At 42.6% G+C, this 21,725-nt stretch overlaps 1 protein-coding gene across 1 annotated transcript in view; it reads left to right on the forward strand.

The window, feature by feature from the left end:
• Window positions 1–21,725, forward strand: part of FOCAD (focadhesin) — a 262,856-nt gene that overhangs the window by 219,092 nt on the left and 22,039 nt on the right. Inside the window, exons 31-36 of the mRNA XM_036434175.2 lie at window positions 955–1,077; window positions 1,528–1,605; window positions 2,696–2,767; window positions 4,045–4,147; window positions 6,275–6,355; window positions 20,483–20,611. Of these exons, the coding sequence (XP_036290068.1) occupies window positions 955–1,077; window positions 1,528–1,605; window positions 2,696–2,767; window positions 4,045–4,147; window positions 6,275–6,355; window positions 20,483–20,611 (586 nt within the window). The remainder of the gene's footprint in view (window positions 1–954; window positions 1,078–1,527; window positions 1,606–2,695; window positions 2,768–4,044; window positions 4,148–6,274; window positions 6,356–20,482; window positions 20,612–21,725) is intronic.

The following is a 21,725-nucleotide window of genomic DNA, read 5'->3' on the forward strand; positions in this document are numbered from 1 at the left end:
TGGTAGTGATTGGTTACACAATAATGTGAGTGTACTTAATACCACTGAATTGCATAGTTAAAAATGATTAAGTTGGTAAATTTTATGTTATAAGTATTTTACCACAACTTTAAAAATTGAAGGGGGGAAAAAAAGGCTCTGTCTGATTGCACATGCTCTAGAATTTTCTCATTGCTGGTGATAGTGTTTTGTGTGTGGGTGTTGTTGTTGTTTTTTGTGTGTGTTTTTTTAAGGTTTCTAAGGTCTCAATATTGACCACAGTGGGTTACTTCAGGATATTGCATATTATTTGGTATTGTTACTACTTTATGATAATTTGCCTGCTCACGTTCAGTAGGGTTTGCAACATCAAAATGTAGACGTTGACATACTCGGTGCTCATTATGAGACATTTTCTCTTCTTGTTTGGGAATTGACAGCTTGTGTGATCTACTTGGGTATTTTCGCTCGAACCCCTTCTGAAATGTGGATCATTTGAGCCGCGTTGCTCAATAGTGCGGTGTTATTTCCCTCAAATAAACTGCTCACTGCAGCTGACGCCTTTGCAATGGGACTGTAGCTTGTTACAAATCAAAGTCGAGGATTTTGTTTGTTTGTTTGTTTTTGAGGCTTATCTCTCTATTATTTATTTATTTGAGATAGTCTAGCCTTATTGAGGTTTGATTGACAAAATTGTAATTTACTTTTTTTTCTGTATTAAGGTATTACATATGTGTCTTTATCCCCACCCTCCTCCACTCCCCTCCACCACTGCCACTATACACACACATACACACACACACACACACACACAGTCTAGATTTTTTAAATCTGCCGCTCTCCGATTCTCAGATGCCTAAAGAACTTGTCGGGAGGAGAGGGAGCCCCTGGAAGTGCTTGTGCTATGCTGTGTAAACATTGCCGACCGGGCCATTCTTCCCTCCCCTTACCCCTGTTTCTGTTTGTTTGTAACAGACTTCAGGTTTTGCCTTGGCGTTGGGCAACCTCGTTCATGGTTTGTCTGTGTGTGGACATGGAAAAGCTGAAGACCTGGGCAGCAAGCTGCTCCCTGCCTGGATCAGGACTGTACTAGCAGAGGTAGAGGTCGCCACCTGCATGGGATCTTAGTTTTGTATAAAGGAAAAAGGCTACTTAATTGGACCATTTATAGATGACTGCTCAGACATATAGCTGAACAATAAAAGAATGGGCGATTTCAAATGAAAGAGAAACATGAGCTCTCCAGCCCTTATACAGGATACATCCTGTCAACTATGATAGTTTTTTATTAAACTGCTTACTTGGACAGTGTTTTTATTTTAAACAACCTTGTGGTTTTGAAAAATAAAAAACAAGCCACTTATGGATCTAACGACTTCAGCCCGTAGCTTTATTCACATCGGAGGCCATTTTTGGTTCAGTGATACAGGTTTTGTTGACCCTACCCATTTAGTACCATTTTGACCATTAATTTTGCTATGATATATTAAGTTTTCTAGAATGCAAACCCAAGGACTGTTTCTCTCTTGACATATTCTTTGTTTTCAGGGCTCTCCCACAATGCTTTGCCTGGCAGCTCTCCATGGCATGGTGGCCTTGGTAGGCTCGGAAGCGGGTGTAATGCAGGTAAAAAGAAAGAAAGAAATCTGAATATGTACCTAGCCAGAGTACGAGCAGAATACCTAGCATGTCAGTATGCTAAGGACAGAAGAATATATACTCATTGCAATGGTTACACTGGGCTTTGCAGTGACTTTAATGTATAGAAAATGGTTATTTAAAAAAAAAAAAGTTTTGGTTTTTTTTATTGATTTGAGAGAGAGGAAAGGAGAGGAAGAGAGAAAGAAACATCAGTTGGCTACCCCCTGCACCTCCCCTTCTGTGCACCTAGCTCAAAACCTGGGCCTGTGCCCCAACCGGGAATTGAATTGGTGACCTCTTGGTACATGTGGGGCCACTCAACTAACTTAGCTGCACTGACCAGGGCAGAAAATTGTTCTTTGCTGCGAATTCTTTGTATAAGAGATTTTTTCCCCCTTATTTAATTTGATTTGTAGGTATTAAACCTAGTCAACTTAATATACTTGCTATAGAGTTCCCTGCTTAAGAAAAGTTAATGAATCATAATTTCAGAAATCGTTTATAAAAAACTCCATTGTACATCTGTAATGTTTAAGTTAGTATCTAAGTACACTTTTTTTTTCACTCTAAAATGTTTTCCAGCCCTGCCGGCATGGCTCAGTGGTTGAGCATTGACCAGAAGGTCGCACATGCCCTGGTTGTGGGCTTGATCCCTGGTGTGTGGCGTGCAGGAGGCAGCTGTTCAATGATTCTCTCTCATTATTGATGTGTCTATCCCTCTCCCTGTCCCTTCCTCTCTGAAATCAATAAAAACATATTTTTTTAAAACAATACAATGTTTTCCATAGTGGACACATATATGTGTTAGTTTGTAATTAATCCTAAGGACCTCCTTTGCTTATACAGTTCAGGATCATTAGGTGACTGCTGGTGCCACACTGAACTGGTGCTAGGAAGTCGGTAATAAAGCCGGGGCCCTGCTCTCCAGGACCTCACTATGAAGTCCGTTTTTGAAAGACAAGGACATAATGATAAATGACTGCATAGTGCAGAAGATGGTAGCTCATCCACTAGGAATGTCATCATGTACTTTTTCGGGGATGTTGGAGTGAATTTTTTTTTTTTTTCCTTTCAGCTGAAGTCAGAAGCCATCCAGACCTCTCAGTTTCAAGCCAGACTTAATGAAGTCATTAGAGCCTTAACACAGGTGAGAAGAGGGAGTTAAAGCCTTCAGCGGGAAAACCGATGTTCCCCTTTTTGCCTTTTTTCTCTTTCGTGATACAAACTGTTTTCCTTAAAAAATGAGGAAATCTCTGTTACTGATGGTGAGTTTAAGGGCATTTGAAAAATGGTTTGTGGCCCTGCATTTGCTGGGGGGGGGAAACTCCTATGGGGACAAAAAGAAAGCTGGCATTTTGAGTTAAGTTGGCATTAGTTTCCCATAAAAATCAAAGCCTGACCTTGCCAGGAGACAGGGGCGGTGATCAGAGGGCAGGCAGGTGTCTGAGTCGCCAGTGGAGTGGCACCAGCTCCTGTGTCACTGGGACAGGATGTGGGTAAATCCCTGTCAGCGTTCGCCTTGCTGACGAATGAACATAGTTATGTGCTAAGAAATTATTTTATAGCTTAATGTTTTTATTTTTTAATGATTATGTTTATGGCATAAAAGCTCAGCACAGAAGGAGCTGAACAGATATCACAGGTATTCCTCGCAGCCTGAAGGACTGTCCCTCGTGTCTGTCACATTGCTCTCCAGGCATTCTCATTTTCTTTGCCTACTCGGTGTTCTCTCTGCACATAGACCTTTGTGTCCTAGTCTTACAGTTAGCGTACTTTTCTTCTTGTAAAATGTTGGTGATTATAACACCTGAAGAACTCTTAGTAATTCAAGTTTTAAAAGCAAACATCAATTTCTGAACAGAAGAAACTGTCTTTTTCCTCTATGAATATGAACATTCTAAAAACAAAAACAAAAAAAACTTAAGTTGCTATAACTTGGGAGAAAAATCTATAATTTAAACTATTTTTAAAATGCTTATTATGCATGATTAAGTATTAATAGAAAAGTATTTAAAGAAGAGAACAAAATACATATCTCCTTTCATTTTTAGAGGTATTTTAAACAAATTATTACCTCTTTTTACCTTTTGGATTTTCTTTTCCCGGTTTTTGAGGGGAAAATATTTTGAGGCCTATCTGACTCAGGGATATCTGAGACAAGCACTGCTATGCTTGTCTATCATCATTTGATTCATTCACTCATTTATCCATTCAGCAACTCTTGTTGATCATGTATGTTGACCACCCACTAAATCATCTCAGATTTAGTAGACTAGGTAGGTGGTATTGCACCTTGTCATAGAGCTTCTCATTACCAGACAAGCTACCACCAAATAAAAGATTTGTGACTTTCTGTGAGTGGCCTTTTACTGAATTGAGTTTGGGTCATTTCCCATCACTGAACTGTCACATTTTCATCCACAGGTCATCAGTGTGTCCGGGGTGATTGGTCTCCAGTCCAATGCAATCTGGCTTCTAGGACATCTTCATCTCTCTACTCTGTCCTCAAATCAAAGTAGAACCTCTGGTAAGAGTAGAGCCTGGACCTGGAGGGAGGGTACTGGCCCGGGCTATGTACTCTGTTAAGAGCATTAGTCTCCACAACAACCCTCCACAACAACCCTGATGCCCCTGTTTGACATCAGGAAATGGGTTGTGGAAAGGCTTCCTGACCTTCCCATGGTCACGAGGCAGTTAGTGGCGGACACCAGTTTGAACTCTGATCTGTCGGCCTCCAAAGCCCATGCTCTTTTCACTCTTCTCCCTGCCTCCCTGGGAGGACAGTTCAGACATCGAGTCTAACCCCGTATTTTACAGATGCAGAACCTGAGGCTCGGAAATATTATGTAACTTATGTACAGAGCTGGTTCAGTGACAAATCCAGAAAGAAAAGAACCAGGTCTCTGAAGCTTGGAACAAAGTTCTTTTTTCTTTTACCAGATGTTACAATCACCGTTTGTATACTACTCATATTCATTAAAAGTCTCTTCCTCCCACAGCCAGCATGGCTCACCTATGAACCAGGAAGTCACGGTTCAAGTCCCAATCAGGCACATCCCCAGTAGGGGGCATGCAGGAGACAGCAGATCAGTGATTCTCTCTCATCATTGATATATATATATATATATATATATATATATATATATATATATATATCTCCCTTCATCTCTGAAATCAATAAAAATAATCTGTTCACATATGGCTGGGGTTCTTCTGGCCCCTGCTTTTGAGAAAATAATGGGGTAAGTGCATTTAAAATCATGCATCTCATTGACTGGAACTGAAATTCTAGGTCTTAGAATAACAAGGCTTTTTCTATTTCCAGCTTTTTTGATAACAAGCAATAAGGAATATTTGCAATTCCCACATGCTTAATTTATGCTCATACTCGAAGATTTTCTGGGAGGCATCCCTATCATGTACCGGGGCCTGTATCTGCTCCTCGCTCTTGATAGAATTTTGCCCCACTGGCTCTCTTGGACCCAGGCCAGAGGGGTTTAGGTATCAAAGATTCCTCATTAAAACCTAGTTCCCCATATGCCCTGCCAGGCAGTGTGTGGACAGCATTACCGTGAACACGGGCCCCTGTAATTACTGTCTCCCTCACTTTCAGTCACTCCTGAGCTGCAGAAATTGGGCATTATTCCGCAGCATTCCCATCATAATGAACTTCAGACAACTGGCAGCTAGCATATTAAAATGGGGAAAAGAAAGAAAACTTAGTCATGGGAGGAAACCCATGGTAATGCTGGTTTGAAGGGCAGTGCTCTCACAGGATGGTACAACAGCATGTCTGCTTTTTTACATAGGCTTGCTGTTGTTGTTAAGAGTAGTTTACTGATTTTTAGAGAAGAAGGGAGGGAAACATCGATGTGACAGCACAACATGGATTGGCTGTCTCCTGCACGCCTCCCACCTCCTACACACCCCACCAGGGATCAAGCCCGCAACCTGGGCATGTGCCTTTGCAGGGAATCAAACCAGCAGTCCCTTAGTACATGAATTGGTGCCTAACCAACTGAGCCACCCCAGCCAGGGCTACATATAATAGGTTTTTAAACATTACGGGCTATATGGTCTGGCACATATAAACTCAGGTCAGGTCATAGTGAATCATTCTACACTCAGGTTCTTTGGAACCCAAATGATTGTTTGTCTGGAAAAGTACAGCTACTTGTTTCGGGTGGAATTTTCTGGGAGGAAAAGAATCCTGGAAACTCCCAGGACTCGGCGAGCATAAATGTCACTGCTTCGCTGTTCCAGGTCAGCAGCACCTGGTTGTTATTTGTCCCTTAGTCCCTGCCTCATGAAGTAAGAGCTGGGTTGCATACTGATACTGGTTGTTACACCTCATGGCTCCTATATCCGATTCAAGATGTCCTGAAGTTTTTTTAACCACTTCAGTAAAATGTTCCTCCTCTCTGGGTTCCAACCTCTCCTGGGTTTACTACCATTTCAGATAGCTCGCCTCGCCTAAGTGATGGCTTCAGGGCCGGCCACTTTAATAGGATTAGGTGCAGCCACAGAGTACTGTGCTGAGACTAATGGCTTAAACATCGCCGGTTTGTCTCCAGGTTGATTTGGCAGCATTGTCTTTCCTTCATTGGCCCCGCCAAATGCATTGGTTAATTTGATCATTTTTCTGTCTCCACAGTTCCTACTGACTACAGCTATTTGCCTGAAAACAGTTTTATTAGAGCAGCCATTGGTTTCTGCATTACCGGAGGAAAAAAAGGCAAGTAAACACATTCCTCAAGTTTTATCCTTCTTTCTGCATATTAAGTAAGGAGTGTGCCCTGAGCATGCTTCCCTATGAGTAAACAACACAAATCTGAAGGGCTGGTGATTTTCTTCTACTTAGAGCATCCTTGCAACAGTGAGGACGAGGATCCCAGCTACATTAAGTGGCACAGAAAGCACACACGGTGCAGGTCTCCTGGCATCGCCGTATCTGAGCTGGTGGGGTCAGGGGGAGGGGTGCTCTGTGAAGACCTTACTTCATCTTCCGTCTGGTGACTTCAAAGGAACAAGCTCCCGTTACTTTCCTAGTCAGTGTCAAATGAGCATCACCTAAACAGGGGAACAGGGCTGGGTGCCCTTTGCGTTTCAGGAACTGAGTGGGAAGCGGGTCTTCCCCTGAACCTCGTGTGAGCACCCTGTGCTGTTGGAATCACTGGCTCTGGGCTTTTTTTTAGCTTATGTTCTTTTTCTCTGCAAACATTTGTCCTTGGGGATTCTTTCTTCCTGTCGCCCCCATTAGAGCGAGGGCAGTCTGAGCACAGAGACTGAGTGCCTTTTTGTTTTAACTGGAGCCAGAAGAATGCTATCTAAGTTATTAAATAAACACTCTTTAATGGTACACACACTGTTCCATGCTGCGGGGAGGAAATGGATTCGAACTGAACACATCACGGCCCAGGAACCAGTTTCTCCCACTGGTGTTGGCTGGTTCCGTTCTTCCTTTGGCAGGGCAGGTCGGGAGTTTGATGAATGAAGATGTGGAAGAATAAAATCTTAACCATTGAAAGGGACAATAAAGGTCACGTAGTCTGATTTCCCACTGGACACAGAAATCCCTGGAACTTCCAGATTACAAACTCCCTCCAGAGCGTGGAGATGAACTTTTGTTTCCACAGAAATTGTGCCGTCCTCCTCGGGTTCTGAGTTAGCGTGATTTGCTTTCACATGTCCTCACTGGAAACTGACACATGGTTATGTCATTGTTGTACATGATAGTGTTATATCTAAGCACATCATATATCACTCACAATGCGAAGTTCATTATTTAGAGCACCATCCATCAAGTCTATTTGAAGCACCTATGACAATAAAGATGTCTTCATAAGTAAAAAATTGTATTTTTACTAAAGGAGCATCTAAAATTTGCACAGCTAGGATGATTCCAGGGATATATATTATCTTTTGCTCAGTTTTTTGTTTGGTTGCTCCCTGATAGCTTGTAACATTTTTAAATGGTGATAATGTGAGATAATTTCCATGAGAGAAGAAAAAAAATCCTTAAGGTCAAATGAAGGGTAGGCTCTTTCCCAGTGAATAAAATGTCATTCGGCTTCGCAGAGCCACAGTTCTTGGCAGAAAAGGATTTTCTCTGCAGCCTGTGGGACCTGCTTAGGTGAATATAAGGTTTATGATGGCGCAGTCCTGGCACAAGAGGGAGCCTTCTGCTCCAAACCTGAGCAGCCAGGGGGCTGCCGTCATCACGGCCCTCCTGCACCGTGTTCAGAACCAGAGAAACCAAGTATGAAAAAGGCTGTTACCAGTCCAATCGCTGGTGCTTTTAGATTGTGGGAGAGGGCTGCCTTCGTGTCAGGTTTGCTGGCTAGATTCAGAGGAAATCTATTCAGCCTCACACATTACTAACGATGACCCCGAGGAGTGGGGGCCGTGGGAGGCTGACCTCCGTCTCCGAAGCCCATTTACAGAAACAAAACCAGGCTGGGCTCTCAGGGAACGGAGGGGTGGCCCAGTGCAGAGGTGTGCATGCAAACGACTGCTGCTTCTTCAGTATGCCCAGCTCATTTGAATTTTAATAACTCCCTTCTGAAGCAGCTTTTGAGTTGAAATGTCGGGATGTCATTCCCCAGAGCCCGGTGGAGCTGCTGATGGGAAGGATGACAACTTTGGTGAGCTCTTTTGAGGAAGAGATGGCTCTCGTGAGAAAAGATCATGTTTGGTATGGGCGGAAGACGGCACACTTTAGGGAGAGAGCGTGGCTCCATTGCCTCTGGGTGCTATTGCCGGCTCACACGAGGAAGACCAGTGGGATGGGTTATCCCTGCGCCACACTCGTGCCAGGAGATTGGGCATCAGGATCTCAGTGTTAGGCAATCAGATTTGAGAGGGCGAATCTATTCATCTGCTTTCTGATGCTTAGGGCTCTTCTCACTATAATACCCATGTGATAGAACATACAAGATGTTCATAGAATCCTATATGTTCATAGTAGGCCTACATTTTAAAACCATACCAAATAGATTAAACCCATTCTAGTTATTAAAGACTTCGGTTAATAATTTTCAATATGACTGGGTTTTGTTTTGCTATATATCCTGTAGCGTTCTCTTTTCTTCCCTAATAGCTCTGGCCTTCTTCTAGCAGATGTGTTATTCCTTGTTCTTTGTCCTTATCTATTCCTATGGACATTTTTTGACTATGCGAGGCTTAAAATTTGTTTGTAATTTAAGTCTTCCTATCATGGAGTCATTTTTTCCCTTTTAAAGAACTTTAAATTTTGACTCTTATTTTGCTTCTTTTCAATTCATTTATTCTTTTATCTGACTTCTGGTATTTTGTATTTTTTTTTCAACCTCATTGAATTTTCATATTTCAAGATTTCATTTACTTTTTTTTTTATAAAACATTTAAAATATATTAGGAGTTCTTAATAAAATGATTATTTCTGGTGCTAACATTATGTATTTGCACCTAATGATTTAAGATTATTTTTCTTAAATAATCTGACGATGCAAAACAGGCAATCATAGCGGTTAAAAGCATGGCAGTCAGACTGCCAGGGTTCATACCCACTTCTGCCACTTGCTGGCTGTGTAACTCCAGGCAAGCGGCTTAAGTCTCTTAAGCCTCAGTTGCTCCTGGAAATGGAGAAAATAATGGAATCTTGTTTATAGAGCTGTTGTAAGGATTGCAAGTTTACAAATTGCTTTGTGTAACAGTGCTTAGAAAACAAAGTAAATAATAAACCCTTTCTGGCTACCATACTAGAAAGCAAACTAACATATAGATGAACAAATGACTACAGTAAAAACCAGTCAGGTATAAAATGAATCCTTAAGATTTTAATTTGCATTTCATCACCAGAAGGAATAAACATTGCTGCATGTACTTACTGCTTGAGAGGTTGTTTACTTTTTATTTAAATTTTAGAGAGTTTTTTAATGTACCTTTTTTTTTCTTGTGAAATAATTTCAAACTTACAAAACAATGAAAACAGCTAGGAAACTCCTCTGTTCTTTTCACCTGATAGTCAGGTTTTGCTGATAGTTGAAATGATGTCCTTCACATACAAAGAATTTAATCTTGAATGTCACACAGTGTTTATTTATCATCTCTTTGTCTCCTGTAGCCTGGAGTAGTCCCTCAACCCTTCTTTGTCTTTCATGACGGTGACATGTTTTAAATTAGAAGTGAGGTATTTTCCAGAACATTCCTCTGTTTGGGTTTGCCTGCTGTTCCTCCTGAGAGAGAGAGTCGGGTCAGGCATCTTTGGCAGGAATGCCAGGGACCGGACGCTCTGCTCTTGTCCCCGCACCCCGTCAGGGGGCACGTGGCGTCTGCTCCCTCTGGGGATGTTAACTTCGATCACGTAGGTGATACCTTCCAGTTTCTCCGCTATAAAGTTTCTCTTTTCCCTTATCAATCAGCATTTTGTGTGGAGATAATTTGAGACTTTATGAATATCTCACTTGTTAGCCCTTCACCCATTAGTTTTAATATTATTAATGTTTTCTTGCCTGAATTAATTATTACTATAGTATTTGCCAAAAGATGATTCTCAAAATTCTGTTATCCCTTTTCCTTTTAGTAGGCACTATACTGTAAAGGAATGCTGTTCGCTCCTTTCTCCCTCTTTCTTTCCTTCTTTCTTTCCTTTCTTTCTTAGTATATAATAAACTACTAAATTCTTGGTTTTTTTCTTTATTGATTAAGATATTACATATGTGTCCTTATCCCCCCATTGCCCCTCATCCCCCCACTCATGCCCTCCCCCACTGGTGTCTGTGTCCATTGGTTAGGCTTATATGCATGCTTACAAGTCCTTTGGTTGATCTCCCCCCTTCCCCCCATCCTCCCCTCCCTCTGAGATTTGACGGTCTGATTATGCTTTTCTGTCTCTGGATCTGTTTTTGTTCATCAGTTTATGTTGTTCACTATATTCCACAAATGAGTGAGATCATGTGATACTTATCTTTCTCTGACTGGCTTATTTCACTTAGCATAATGCTCTCCAGTTCCATCCATGCTGTTGCAAATGGTAAGAATTCCTTCTTTTTTACCTCAGCATATTATTCCATTGTGTAAATGTACCACAGTTTTTTAATCCACTCATCTGCTGATGGGCACTTAGGCTGTTTCCAAATCTTAGCTGTGGTCAGTTGTGCTGCTATGAACATAGGGGTGCATACATCCTTTCTGATTGGTGTTTCTAGTTTCTTAGGATATATTCCCAAAAGCGGGATTACTGGGTCAAATGGGAATTCCATTTTTAGTTTTTTAAGGAAACTCCATACTGTTCTCCACAGTGGCTGCACCAGTCTGCATTCCCACCAGCAGTGCACAAGGGTTCCTTTTTCTTCATATCCTCGCCAGCACTTGTCATTTGTTGATAATAGCCATTCTGACAGGTGTGACATGGTACCACATTGTCATTTTGATTCGCATCTCTCTGATGATTAGTGACTTTGAGCATGTTTTCATGTGTCCCCTTTTCGAAGAGTATCTATTTAGGTCCATTGCCCATTTTTTTATTGGGTTTTTATCTTTCTTTTGTTAAGTTGTGTGAGTTCCCTGTAAATGTTGGAGATTAAACCCTTATCAGTGTTAACATTGGCAAATATGTGCTCCCATGTATAGTGGGCTTTCTTGTTTTGTTGGTTTCTTTTGCTGTGCAGAAGTTTTTTATTTTGATGTAGTCCCATTTGCTTATTTTCCCTTTAGTTTCCATTGCCTTAGGGGCAGTATCAGTGAAGAAATTGCTTCAGCATATGTCTGAGATTTTGCTGCCTGTGGATTCCTCCAATATTTTTGTGTTTTCTCATCTTATGTTTAAGTCCTTTATCCACTTTGAGTTTATGTGTATGCTGTAAGTTGTTGATCTCTAAATTCCTATGTAATTATTTATCCACTGTTTTGATCCTCACATTGTTCGATTTAGATCAGTAAGGGCCTCTTTAAGTTGGCTCTTGTGTCCTTTTGACATGACTATCATTCTTTGAGATTCTTTCTTTCTTTGTGGACAAGAGGTTTAAGACTCATATTGTAGCATCCTCAGCCCTGTAATAGCCAGATAGCTCAGCTTCTTCCTAGTGCAGACTGATATTTAGAAGCAAAGACCTGGCTACACATCATCCCATTGCTGCTGGGATAATCTCTGCTGCCAGGCCCTCTCAGTGGACACAGATAGGAAATGCCTTCTCTGTCTCCCACCCCTCACCCCCTCACCCCGCTTTCTCCCTGCCCTGTCTCTCATGTCAGTAGTATTTATCTTTATATCTAGCTACACAGAATTACAGTAACGTTTCTAATCACAGTTCAACACCCCCGGTTCACTCTACCTTTCCCCCTTTTCATATTGGTTAGTTTCCTCTCTGAGAGTAAGAAACCCGGCGCCCATTATTCTCCACAAATCGGCTCACTTTCTGAGACCCCCTAAGTGGAATCCTGCCCCTGCCTCTGGGCACAGCTGCCTTTCCCGCAGGCCCTGGCCTCTGCTGGGCGGCTGCCTGCGTGGCACTCCTCCAGGTGCTGCGGGGCCCAGGGGTGTTCGTTTCTGATGACTCTGAATGTGGCTCAGGTGCTTGGTCTGAAGACAGGACATCCTACCAGCGCTTGGTATCTGACTGACACCTCAGAACCATGATCTGTTTCCAGTGACTGTCATAATTATAGAGGTGCTTCTGGCAGGTTCAGCACCTGCTGGTCCCACAAATGCGCCTGCTGTCATTGCCCCAGCCTGGTTCTCTGAGGACTTTGGGAAATGTCTGCTCACCGTTTTCATCTTGGTTTAAACATCCTTTCCTCGGCGAGGGAAGAGCGAGGGTTCCCTGCTGGTCCCAGATCAGTTCAGCTTTCCTACGTGGTGTCTTTCAGTGTGGTTTTCATACTTCTTTATATATGCGTGATGGTTTGCTTAATTCTTTATTGGGTTCTTCATTTAAAGTCTGTCTTTCGCCTCAAAGTATAATTTCATCAAGAGCGGGAAGAGCATCTATGTTTTATCCTAAATGCTTAGAGAGTACTTTCAAATTTTTGTTGACCTATAGCTTTAAGCACATATATGGGAATAGATCATCCTAAGCTAAGTCGCTGCTAAACAGCTCTGAAGATGGAGAAAGAAAAGCCATCTCCACACTACACAGCACCGCGCTGTGACAGGAATGTGTGTATCACTGGCTGTTAGCCTGCGTGTTGCCAGACTTTTACCGAAAGGCTTGCCCACGTGCCCTGTGTAGGACTTACACATGTGCCCTGTGTAGGGCTTACACATGTACACTGTGGCAGCGAGATCTGAAATCCATTGTAGCCAGGGTATGTGTGGTAATGGATCCCATTGTAATGCACTATGTTCCAATATGACATTTGACATTTGTATCTGGATTCTTTGAAGCCTTCAACTATATGAGAGAGTGAAAGCAACTTTGTATCTGGGTTTTAAAACATGTGGATCCTTTTGACAAGCACTGTTAGGTCTCCTCAGTCTCAAAGCCGTTGTCTATAAAGCATTTCAGTGTTTCCTTTTATCTAAGGCACTTGCTAGAAAGGCAAACACTGTCATAAGGGAGCCAGCCATTCCCAGGGCTGAGATTTGGATTCTCGTGTCCAATGTTCAAGATCTCCGGGGAGGAAGCCACGTGACTTCATTCTCCCCAGGCCTGGGGACCCACTCTCTGTCCTTACATCCCCCCACGTGCGTGGAGCTGTCGGGTATTCTCTTCATTCCTAACAGTTACTGTAATGCCTTTCACTCCAGGTAGGGCCAGACTTATTCCCTGCAGGGACAGTGGGACGTTTTGTGTGAATCTATTCATGCTCTTCGGTACTGGTTCTCTGCCCTCTGCAGCGGAAGGCTTATCGTGTTATAGCACTTTCTTGGTTTTCAACCCTGTGCCCCATTTTACAAGTTCTCCTTGTTTCCGACACTTGGTTATATATCAGATCAATGCTAAAGAACGTGGAGCAACATGAAAAGAGTACAGTACAATGCAGTTATCGGCAAAAGTTCTCTTGTCCTGTCAAGAGAGAGCTCATTGTCTCGGCAATAAAACATCTGGGAAATGGTCGTATTTCACACTGGGTCCTGGTATAGGAGGGCAGGTTCAGTGTCTTCCCTGATTCCTGAAGTCCTCTGGAAACTGCAAAAATTTTATAATGAAATCTGTAGAAGGGCCTGGGGTAAAATTTTATGTGATTTAAAAACAAAACAAAAAAAAAAAAACACTTGATCTAAGGGGGAGGGGGGAAGAAATCACTTACAAATTAATGATACCTAATATAGAATTCTATGCAAGTTCTTAAAAGAGAGAAAAAAGTAATTCTATGTACAGATATTTACTCCCACCTCTCCTCCCATACCCCATCTGCCAGTTCATCGCCCTTTTTAGAATTATGAGCCAAAAGGACCCCCAAAACAGCTGAATTTTTGTTTGCTTTTTTTGTAAAATCAAAGAGTCCAATTTGCAGCCAGTGTTGTCTAAGGACAGTTGCCACATATGTGCGATCAGTATAGAGTTCTGTGACTTTCTGTCACTGCTGTTTTGTTGTTGCTACAATTGATTTTCCCACAGCTGTGTGTCCTCTCACTGGCATGTCAGCTCTGTGAGCAGAGAAACTATTCTGTCTTGTTAAACTCCATCTTCATGTATGGGACAGCCTGGTACCTAACAGATGCTCAGTTACTGATTGAATGAATGAATGTGTTCATAAATATATTTACTTTTTGTCAGAAAATCTTCTCCTTGTAATAGCAATGGTTAGCTCCTGATATTTCCTGCTCTCCTAGTAAGACATCTCAAGATGAGCTAGAAGGAAAGCTTACATTGGTGGAACACAGAATAGAAAAGTAGCAGGTGTGTTGAGTTTAATTTTTTAACTTATCTTTATTGTTGAAAGTATTACAGATGTTCCTCTTTTTCCCGCCATTGACCCCCTCTACCTCACTCTCACCCCCTTCGAGGTCTTCCCACATATTGTCTGTGTCCATTGTCTGGTGTGTAATGTCTGATTCTGTTGCCTTTTCGGCTATATATTGTTGGATTTAATATGCTGATAATTTCTTGAGGATTTTTTTGTCTATGTTCATGAGAGGCATTGGTTTGTAGTTTTCTTATTATGTCTTTGGTTTTGCTAGTGGGATAATGCTCTCCTCATAGAATGAGTTAAGTATTTCCGCTGCTTCTATTATATATTCTAGAAGAGATTGTAGAGGATTGTATATTTTCTTCCTTAAATGTTTGGTAGAATTCAACCAGTGAACCCAGTGGGCGTGGTGCCTTCTATTTTAGAAGGTTATTCATTATTGATTCAATTTGTAAATAGATATAGGCCTATTCAGATTATCTGTTTCTTCTTGTGTGAGTTTCAACAAAAATACTTTTTGCTATAATATGCTAACCATTATCTGAGCCTTTAGAGAGGTGTAATCTTTTTCCTGGTGGAGGGTCCTGCCTCAGTATTGATGAAAACACAATTATCTGTGAAGTGCAGTAAAGCAGAGCTCAATAACACTAATGCCTGTATTAGTCTGTCAGACTCCAAATTATGGCAGCAGTTGGCCCCATGTCCTTCCCTTTTTTAGGGATCCAATAAGATGATGTTTCTTTTTTTCTTTTTTTTTAATATTTTATTGATTTTGTACAGAGAGGAAGGGAGAGAGATAGTTAGAAACATCGATGAGAGAGAGTCATCGATCAGCTGCCTCTTGCACACCCCCTACTGGGGATATGCCCGCAACCAAGGTACATGCCCTTGACCGGAATCGAACCCGGGACCTTTCAGTCCCCAAGCCGACGCTCTGTCCATTGAGCCAAACCGGTCTTGGCAAGATGATGTTTCTATGTGTTCAACTTTTTATGTGTTGTTAGAACAGAGGGGGGACTTCCAAGCTCCTCATACGCAGAAATGGAAACCCAAAGTCTCTTAAAAAAAAAAAAAAAAAAATTTTCAATTATAAAAATCGTATAATATAAAATGTATCATCTTTACCATTTAACTATACAGTTCAATAGTGTTAAGTTGTGAAACAATCTCCAGCATGTTTTCATATTGCAAAAATGAAACTCTAAAGAACAATATAAACGAACAAGCAAAACAGAGACAGACTCAGATTCAGAGAACAGACTATGGTTGCCAGATAGGAGGGGGTTTGGGGGCCACGGTTGAAGGTGAAGGGATTGAGAAGTACAGATTGGTAATTATAAGATAGTCATGGGGATGCAAAGTACCATATAGGCCCTAACTGGTTTAACTCAGTGGATAGAGCATCGGCCTGGGGACTAAAAAGTACCATGTTTGATTCCAGTCAAGGGCATGTATCGATACCTTGGTTGCAGGCACATTCCCAGTAGGGGGTGTGCAGAAGGCAGCTGATAGATGTTTCTCTCTCATTGATGTTTCTCACTCTCTGTCCTTCTCCCTTGCTCTCTGTAAAAAATCAATAAAATATATAAAGTACCACATAGGAAATGTAGTCAATATTATAATAACTTTGTATGGTTCCATTTGGGTACAGGAAATATCAGGAGGAGCACTTGGTAAAGTATATGATTGTGTAACCACTCTGCTTTACACCTGAAACTAATCTATAATAATAGCGTAATATGCTAATTAGACTGGACGGCCTTCCAGACGAAGGGCTGCAAGGGAAGCCCGGGTCCCAGATGCCAGAGGGAAGCCGGTGCTGGCAGCTGGAGGAAGGAAGGCCTACTCTCGCATGAATTTCGTGCATTGGGCCTCTAGTAAAATGTAATATTGAATATAAACTGTAATTTAAAAAAAAAAATTTTTTAACTAAAGCTCTAGACCCATTAAACAATACTTATACTTTCACCCTCATCCTAACCCTGTAACAACCATTCTCCTTTCTGTTTCTATTTGACTACTTTAGTTACCTGACATAAGAGGAATCATACAGTGTTTGTCTTGTTATGATTAGCTTATTTCACTTGGTGAAGTGTCCTTGAGATTTATCCATGTTGTAGCATATGACAGGATTTCTTTTATTTATTTTTCTAAGGTTGAATACCATTCCTTTGTGTGTATATATACACATATATATTACTTTTTGTTTATTCATTTATCTGTCAATGGATAAGCAATTTGGGTTGCTTCCACCTCCTGGGTATTATGAATAGTACTGCTATGAACATGGTGTACAAATATCTCTTCAAGACTCTACTTTTGGTTCTTTTGTTCACACACCCAGAGTGGGATTGCTGAGTCATATGGTATGTCTATTTTTAATTTTTTTGAGGGGCTACCATATTGTTTTCCATAGCAGTTCCATCATTTTGCTACCCCATTAGCAGTACAAAAGGGTTTCAAGTTCTCTATATCATCACCAACACTTTTTTTTTATAGTATCTATCCCAATGGGTATAATATTTCATTGGTTTTATTTGTTTTTCTCTTATGGTTAGTGATGTTGACCATCTTTTCACATCCTGGTTGGCCATTTTTGTATCATCTTTGGGAAAATGTCTGTTCAAGTTATTTGCCCTTTTTTATGTTTCTTCTTTCCCCTAAACTTCTCTTTTCTTCAACATCAACATCTTTTTCCTTTTATTGATTTTGCCTCTTTCTGCTTTCCCGGTTCTTCATCTTCTACGAATTCTGCTGCTTTTCCTGCTGCTTCTGCATCAGCTTCTTTTGCCTTTGCTCCTCCTCTCTATAGCTGATTTTCCTCTTTCTGGCTCTCTCCATTTCTCCTTCCTCATTTTCAGCATCTGCTGATTCAGCTAACTTTCTTCCAATTCTGCCTCTACTTTTCATGTGCTTCTTTTTTCTGTGGCTGTTTTCCTTTTGCTGGCTCTAGTGTCCCTTATGTTTTCCCCCTTTGCAGTGTCTGCTGATTCTGCTGCCCTTTCTGCTTTTGCTTCTCCCTTCTCTGTGCTGCTCCTTTTTGTAGCTGATTTCCTTTTGCTTGCTCTATCCCCTCTTCTGCTTTCTCCTCAGTGATGATTCTATTGCCTTTTCTGCCTGTGTGTCTTCTTTCTTTGTGCTGCTCCTTTCTGTAGCTGGTTTCCCTTTGCTGACTCTGTCCCTGCTTCTGCTTTCCCCTCAGTGTTTGCTGATTCTGTTGCCTTTTCTGCCTCTGCTTCTCCTTTCTGCAGCTGGTTTCCTCTTAGTGACTCTGTCCCTGCTTCTGCTTTCCCCTCAGTGTCTGCTGATTCTGTTGCATTTTCTGCCTCTGCTTCTCCTTTCTCTGTGCTTCTCCTTTCTGCAGCTAGTTGCCTCTTAACTCTGTCCCTGTGTCTGCTTTCCCTCAGTGCCTGCTGATTCTGTGGCCTTAGCTTCTCCTTTCTCTATGCTGCTCCTTTCTGCAGCTGGTTTCCTCTTAATGACTCTGTCCCTCCTGCTTTCCCTCAGGGTCTGCTGTTCCTGTTGCCTTTTCTGCTTCTCCTTTCTCTGGCTTCTCCTTTCTGTGGCTGGTTTCCCTTTGATGACTCTTATCCTTGCTTCTGCTTTTCCTCAGTGCCTGCTGATTCTGTTGCCTTTTCTGCCTCTGCTTTTCCTTTCTGCAGCTGGTTTCCTCTTAATGACTCTGTCCCTGCTTCTGCTTTCCCCTCAGTGTCTGCTGATTCTGTTATCTTTTCTGCTTCTCCTTTCTCTGTGCTTCTCCTTTCTGCACCTGGTTTCCCTTTGCTGACTCCATTCCTGCTTCTGCTTTCCCTTAAGTGTTTGTTGATTCTATTGCCTTTTCTGCCTCTGCTTCTCCTTTCTGCAGCTGGTTTCCTCTTAATGATTCTGTCCCTGCTTCTGCTTTCCCCTCAGTGTCTGCTGATTCTGTTGCATTTTCTGCCTCTGCTTCTTTTTTCTCTGTGCTTCTCCTTTCTGCAGCTAGTTGCCTCTTAACTCTGTCCCTGTGTCTACTTTCCCTCAGTGCCTGCTAATTCTGTGGCCTTAGCTTCTCCTTTCTCTATGCTGCTCCTTTCTGCAGCTGGTTTCCTCTTAATGACTCTGTCCCTCCTTCTGCTTTCCCTCAGGGTCTGCTGATCCTGTTGCCTTTTCTGCTTCTCCTTTCTCTGGCTTCTCCTTTCTGTGGCTGGTTTCCCTTTGATGACTCTAATCCTTGCTTCTGCTTTCCCTCAGTGTCTGCTGATTCTGTTGCCTCTTCTGCTTCTGCTTCTCCTTTCTGCAGCTGGTTTCCTCTTAATGACTCTGTCCCTCCTTCTGCTTTCCCTCAGGGTCTGCTGATCCTGTTGCCTTTTCTGCTTCTCCTTTCTCTGGCTTCTCCTTTCTGTGCTGGTTTCCCTTTGATGACTCTAATCCTTGCTTCTGCTTTCCCTCAGTGTCTGCTGATTCTGTTGCCTCTTCTGCTTCTGCTTCTCCTTTCTGCAGCTGGTTTCCTCTTAATGACTCTGTCCCTCCTTCTGCTTTCCCCTCAGTGCCTGCTGATTCTGTTGCCTTTTCTGCTTATCCTTTCTCTGTACTTCTCCTTTCTGCAGCTGGTTTCCCTTAAATGACTCTGTCCCTGCTTCTGCTTTCTCCTAAATGTCTGCTGATTCTGTTGCCCTCTCTGCCTCTGCTTCTCCTTTTTCTGAGTTTCTCCTTTCTGTAGCTGATTTCCTTTTGCTGCCCCTGCTCCCACTTCTGCTTTCCCCTTCATTGGCTGCTGATTCTGCAGCCATTTCTACTGATTCTGACCCTGATTTTCCTTTTCCTAGTGATGCTTTTCTTTTTTGCCAATTCTGCTTCTCTTTCTGCTGATGCTGCTTTACCTTATCCTGCTCGTGATCCCCCTACTACTTTTGCTTCTCCCTCTTGGTCTTCTACTTTTCTGTACATCATTTCTGAACTTCCTTGTAACTTCATGACCCTTAATGGGTACTCCAATCTCTACTGTGCCTTATGGCTCCATTTATAACTGTTCCATGTCTCATTTTTTTCTATTTCAATTTACCCCCCTACCTGAATCCTGTGTAATAAAGAGCTAGTATATAAGTGGTCATCACGCCCTCACACCCTTGTGCTAGGACCAGGGGACCTGAGGCTGCACCCCTCGCCTTAGCTCCAGGCCGGGGGACCTGAGGCTGCTTTCCCCACCTGCAGAGCTTGACAGAGAACCTGAGGCTGTGCCCCCTGCCCTGTGGGACTTGTCAGGGGTGGGTCTCGTGTGATTTCGAGGCATGCACGGGTGTGTGGGGACTTGACTCTGGGTCCTGCGGTGCACCCCAGTCTCTGACAGGAGGGAGCTTTTCATATACATTTTACTAATCTTCCTTCATCTCTGACACTTCTGTTACAGAGAAAGGGCAAAAAACCATATTAAAATATTTCTTCTAATTAATTCCCTTTTAATGTGCACAAATTTTGTGCACTGGGCCACTAGTAAGAATATAATATTAAAACCGTGCTACTGTGTCAAAGCTGGTTAATTGTGGGTTAGCTATTGCATTATATGCTCACCTCTGGAGTAGTCAGCCATGCACAGGCTGAGGACTGGAACAGTGAATCACAAGGCACAGGGCATGCCCATTTAGGGCCACGGGGACTGAAGGTAATTTTCCTGAGTCAGCAGTAATTGTTTCCTTTTCTGGAAGTGAATGTGCAGTGAGTGAGCAGTGAGGCAATACGTATTGTAGAGAACATCACTCTTTTTAGAAAGCTAGGTGAAAAGACATGAGAAAGCATGGAAGACAGCTGAGCAGTTATGTTGAATATTGCCATCCAGACAAGAGCAGACTGGAGGCAACTGAGAGAGAGAGGAGCAGAGGAAGCCAGGTTTTGGAGTAAGAGGGGTTGAAATGAAAAGCACAGGACTGAAGGATAGACCACAGTGGGAGATGTGATACACATCCCCTTGGAGCAGAAGAACCAGGAGGGAGCACTGGCCGCTCCACACATGACACCATGGAAATGTCCTGTTATCAGTCTCCTTCTGTTGCAGGTCCTGAGTCGGTGCCCCCGGCCCTTCTCAAGGTGGTGATGAAACCCATCGCAGCGGTTGGCGAAAGCCACCAGTACCCTCCTGTGAACTGGGGCGCCCTGCTCTCCCCACTTATGAGGCTAAACTTTGGTAACTATCAAGTGTTTTTATGCCTTCAGACTCTGCTTTTAGGGTGTGACCTGGGTAAAAAAATGGGTTCTGTGTCCTGGGCAGCACTGATTAGATAGACCTTTGCTGGTTTGAGGGTTGACTTCGTGGATGGGGCCCCTGAGTCACTTTCTAAGTAGCTGAGGGTAAGGAGGGGGAGGTTGAAGACACAGGCGGATGCAGAAAGATACACTCATCCAGGCAGTGCTTGGCTGACACGTGCATATTGCTGGGCATGTGTCGCAGACGCCAGAAAGCTGGGCTGTTTATCAAACTGCGCTTCCTCTGCCTTAGCTTTCACAGAAGTAGACAAGAGGGCACTGTGACCAGTTACCACAGACTTAGTGGCTTGAACCAGAACATGTTTACTTATTTATCTTATAGTTAGTTCTGCAGTTCACAAGGCCAACAAGGGTTCTGTCTCGGAGCTAAGGTCAAGGTATTATAGAGCATTATGATTTCCTAGATGTGTTAGTAGGGTGCTGTGATGTGAACATTCATTCTACCCCACCCCCAAATGCAAATAGTGCAATCTTAACCTCCAGTACGATGGTATTCGGAGATGGGGCCTTAGGGAAGTTGAGTAGGTCATGAGGGGGGAGCCCTCTGAATGGGATGGCACAGAGCTCCCCAGCCCCTTCCACCGCATGAGGACACAGTGAGAAGTCAGATCCTCACCAAAATCTGGCCACTAGGGCGCCCCGGCCATGGAATTCCAGACTCCAGAACTCTGAGGAATGAGTTTCTTTGGTTTATAAGCCACTTGGTCTATGGTACTTTGTTCTAATAGACAAAGGGAGAATCTGTTTTCTCCCCTTTTCTAGCTTCTAGAGCAGTGGTTTTCAACCTTTCTAATGCCACGACCCTTTAATACAGTTCCTCATGTTGTGGTGATCCTCAACCATAAAATTATTTTTGTTGCTACTTCATAACTATAATTTTGCTACTATTATGAATCGTAATGTAAATATCTGTGTTTTCCGATGGTGTTAGGCGACTCTGCTAGCGGTTCTCAACCTGTGGGTCGAGAACCACTGCTGTAGAGCAGTTCTGCAAAGTCCCTTTACCATACAAGGTAACATATTCCCAGGTTCCA

The sequence above is a fragment of the Pipistrellus kuhlii genome, unplaced genomic scaffold (genome assembly GCF_014108245.1).
Source record: "Pipistrellus kuhlii isolate mPipKuh1 unplaced genomic scaffold, mPipKuh1.p scaffold_m20_p_12, whole genome shotgun sequence".
Classification (NCBI taxonomy): domain Eukaryota; kingdom Metazoa; phylum Chordata; class Mammalia; order Chiroptera; family Vespertilionidae; genus Pipistrellus; species Pipistrellus kuhlii.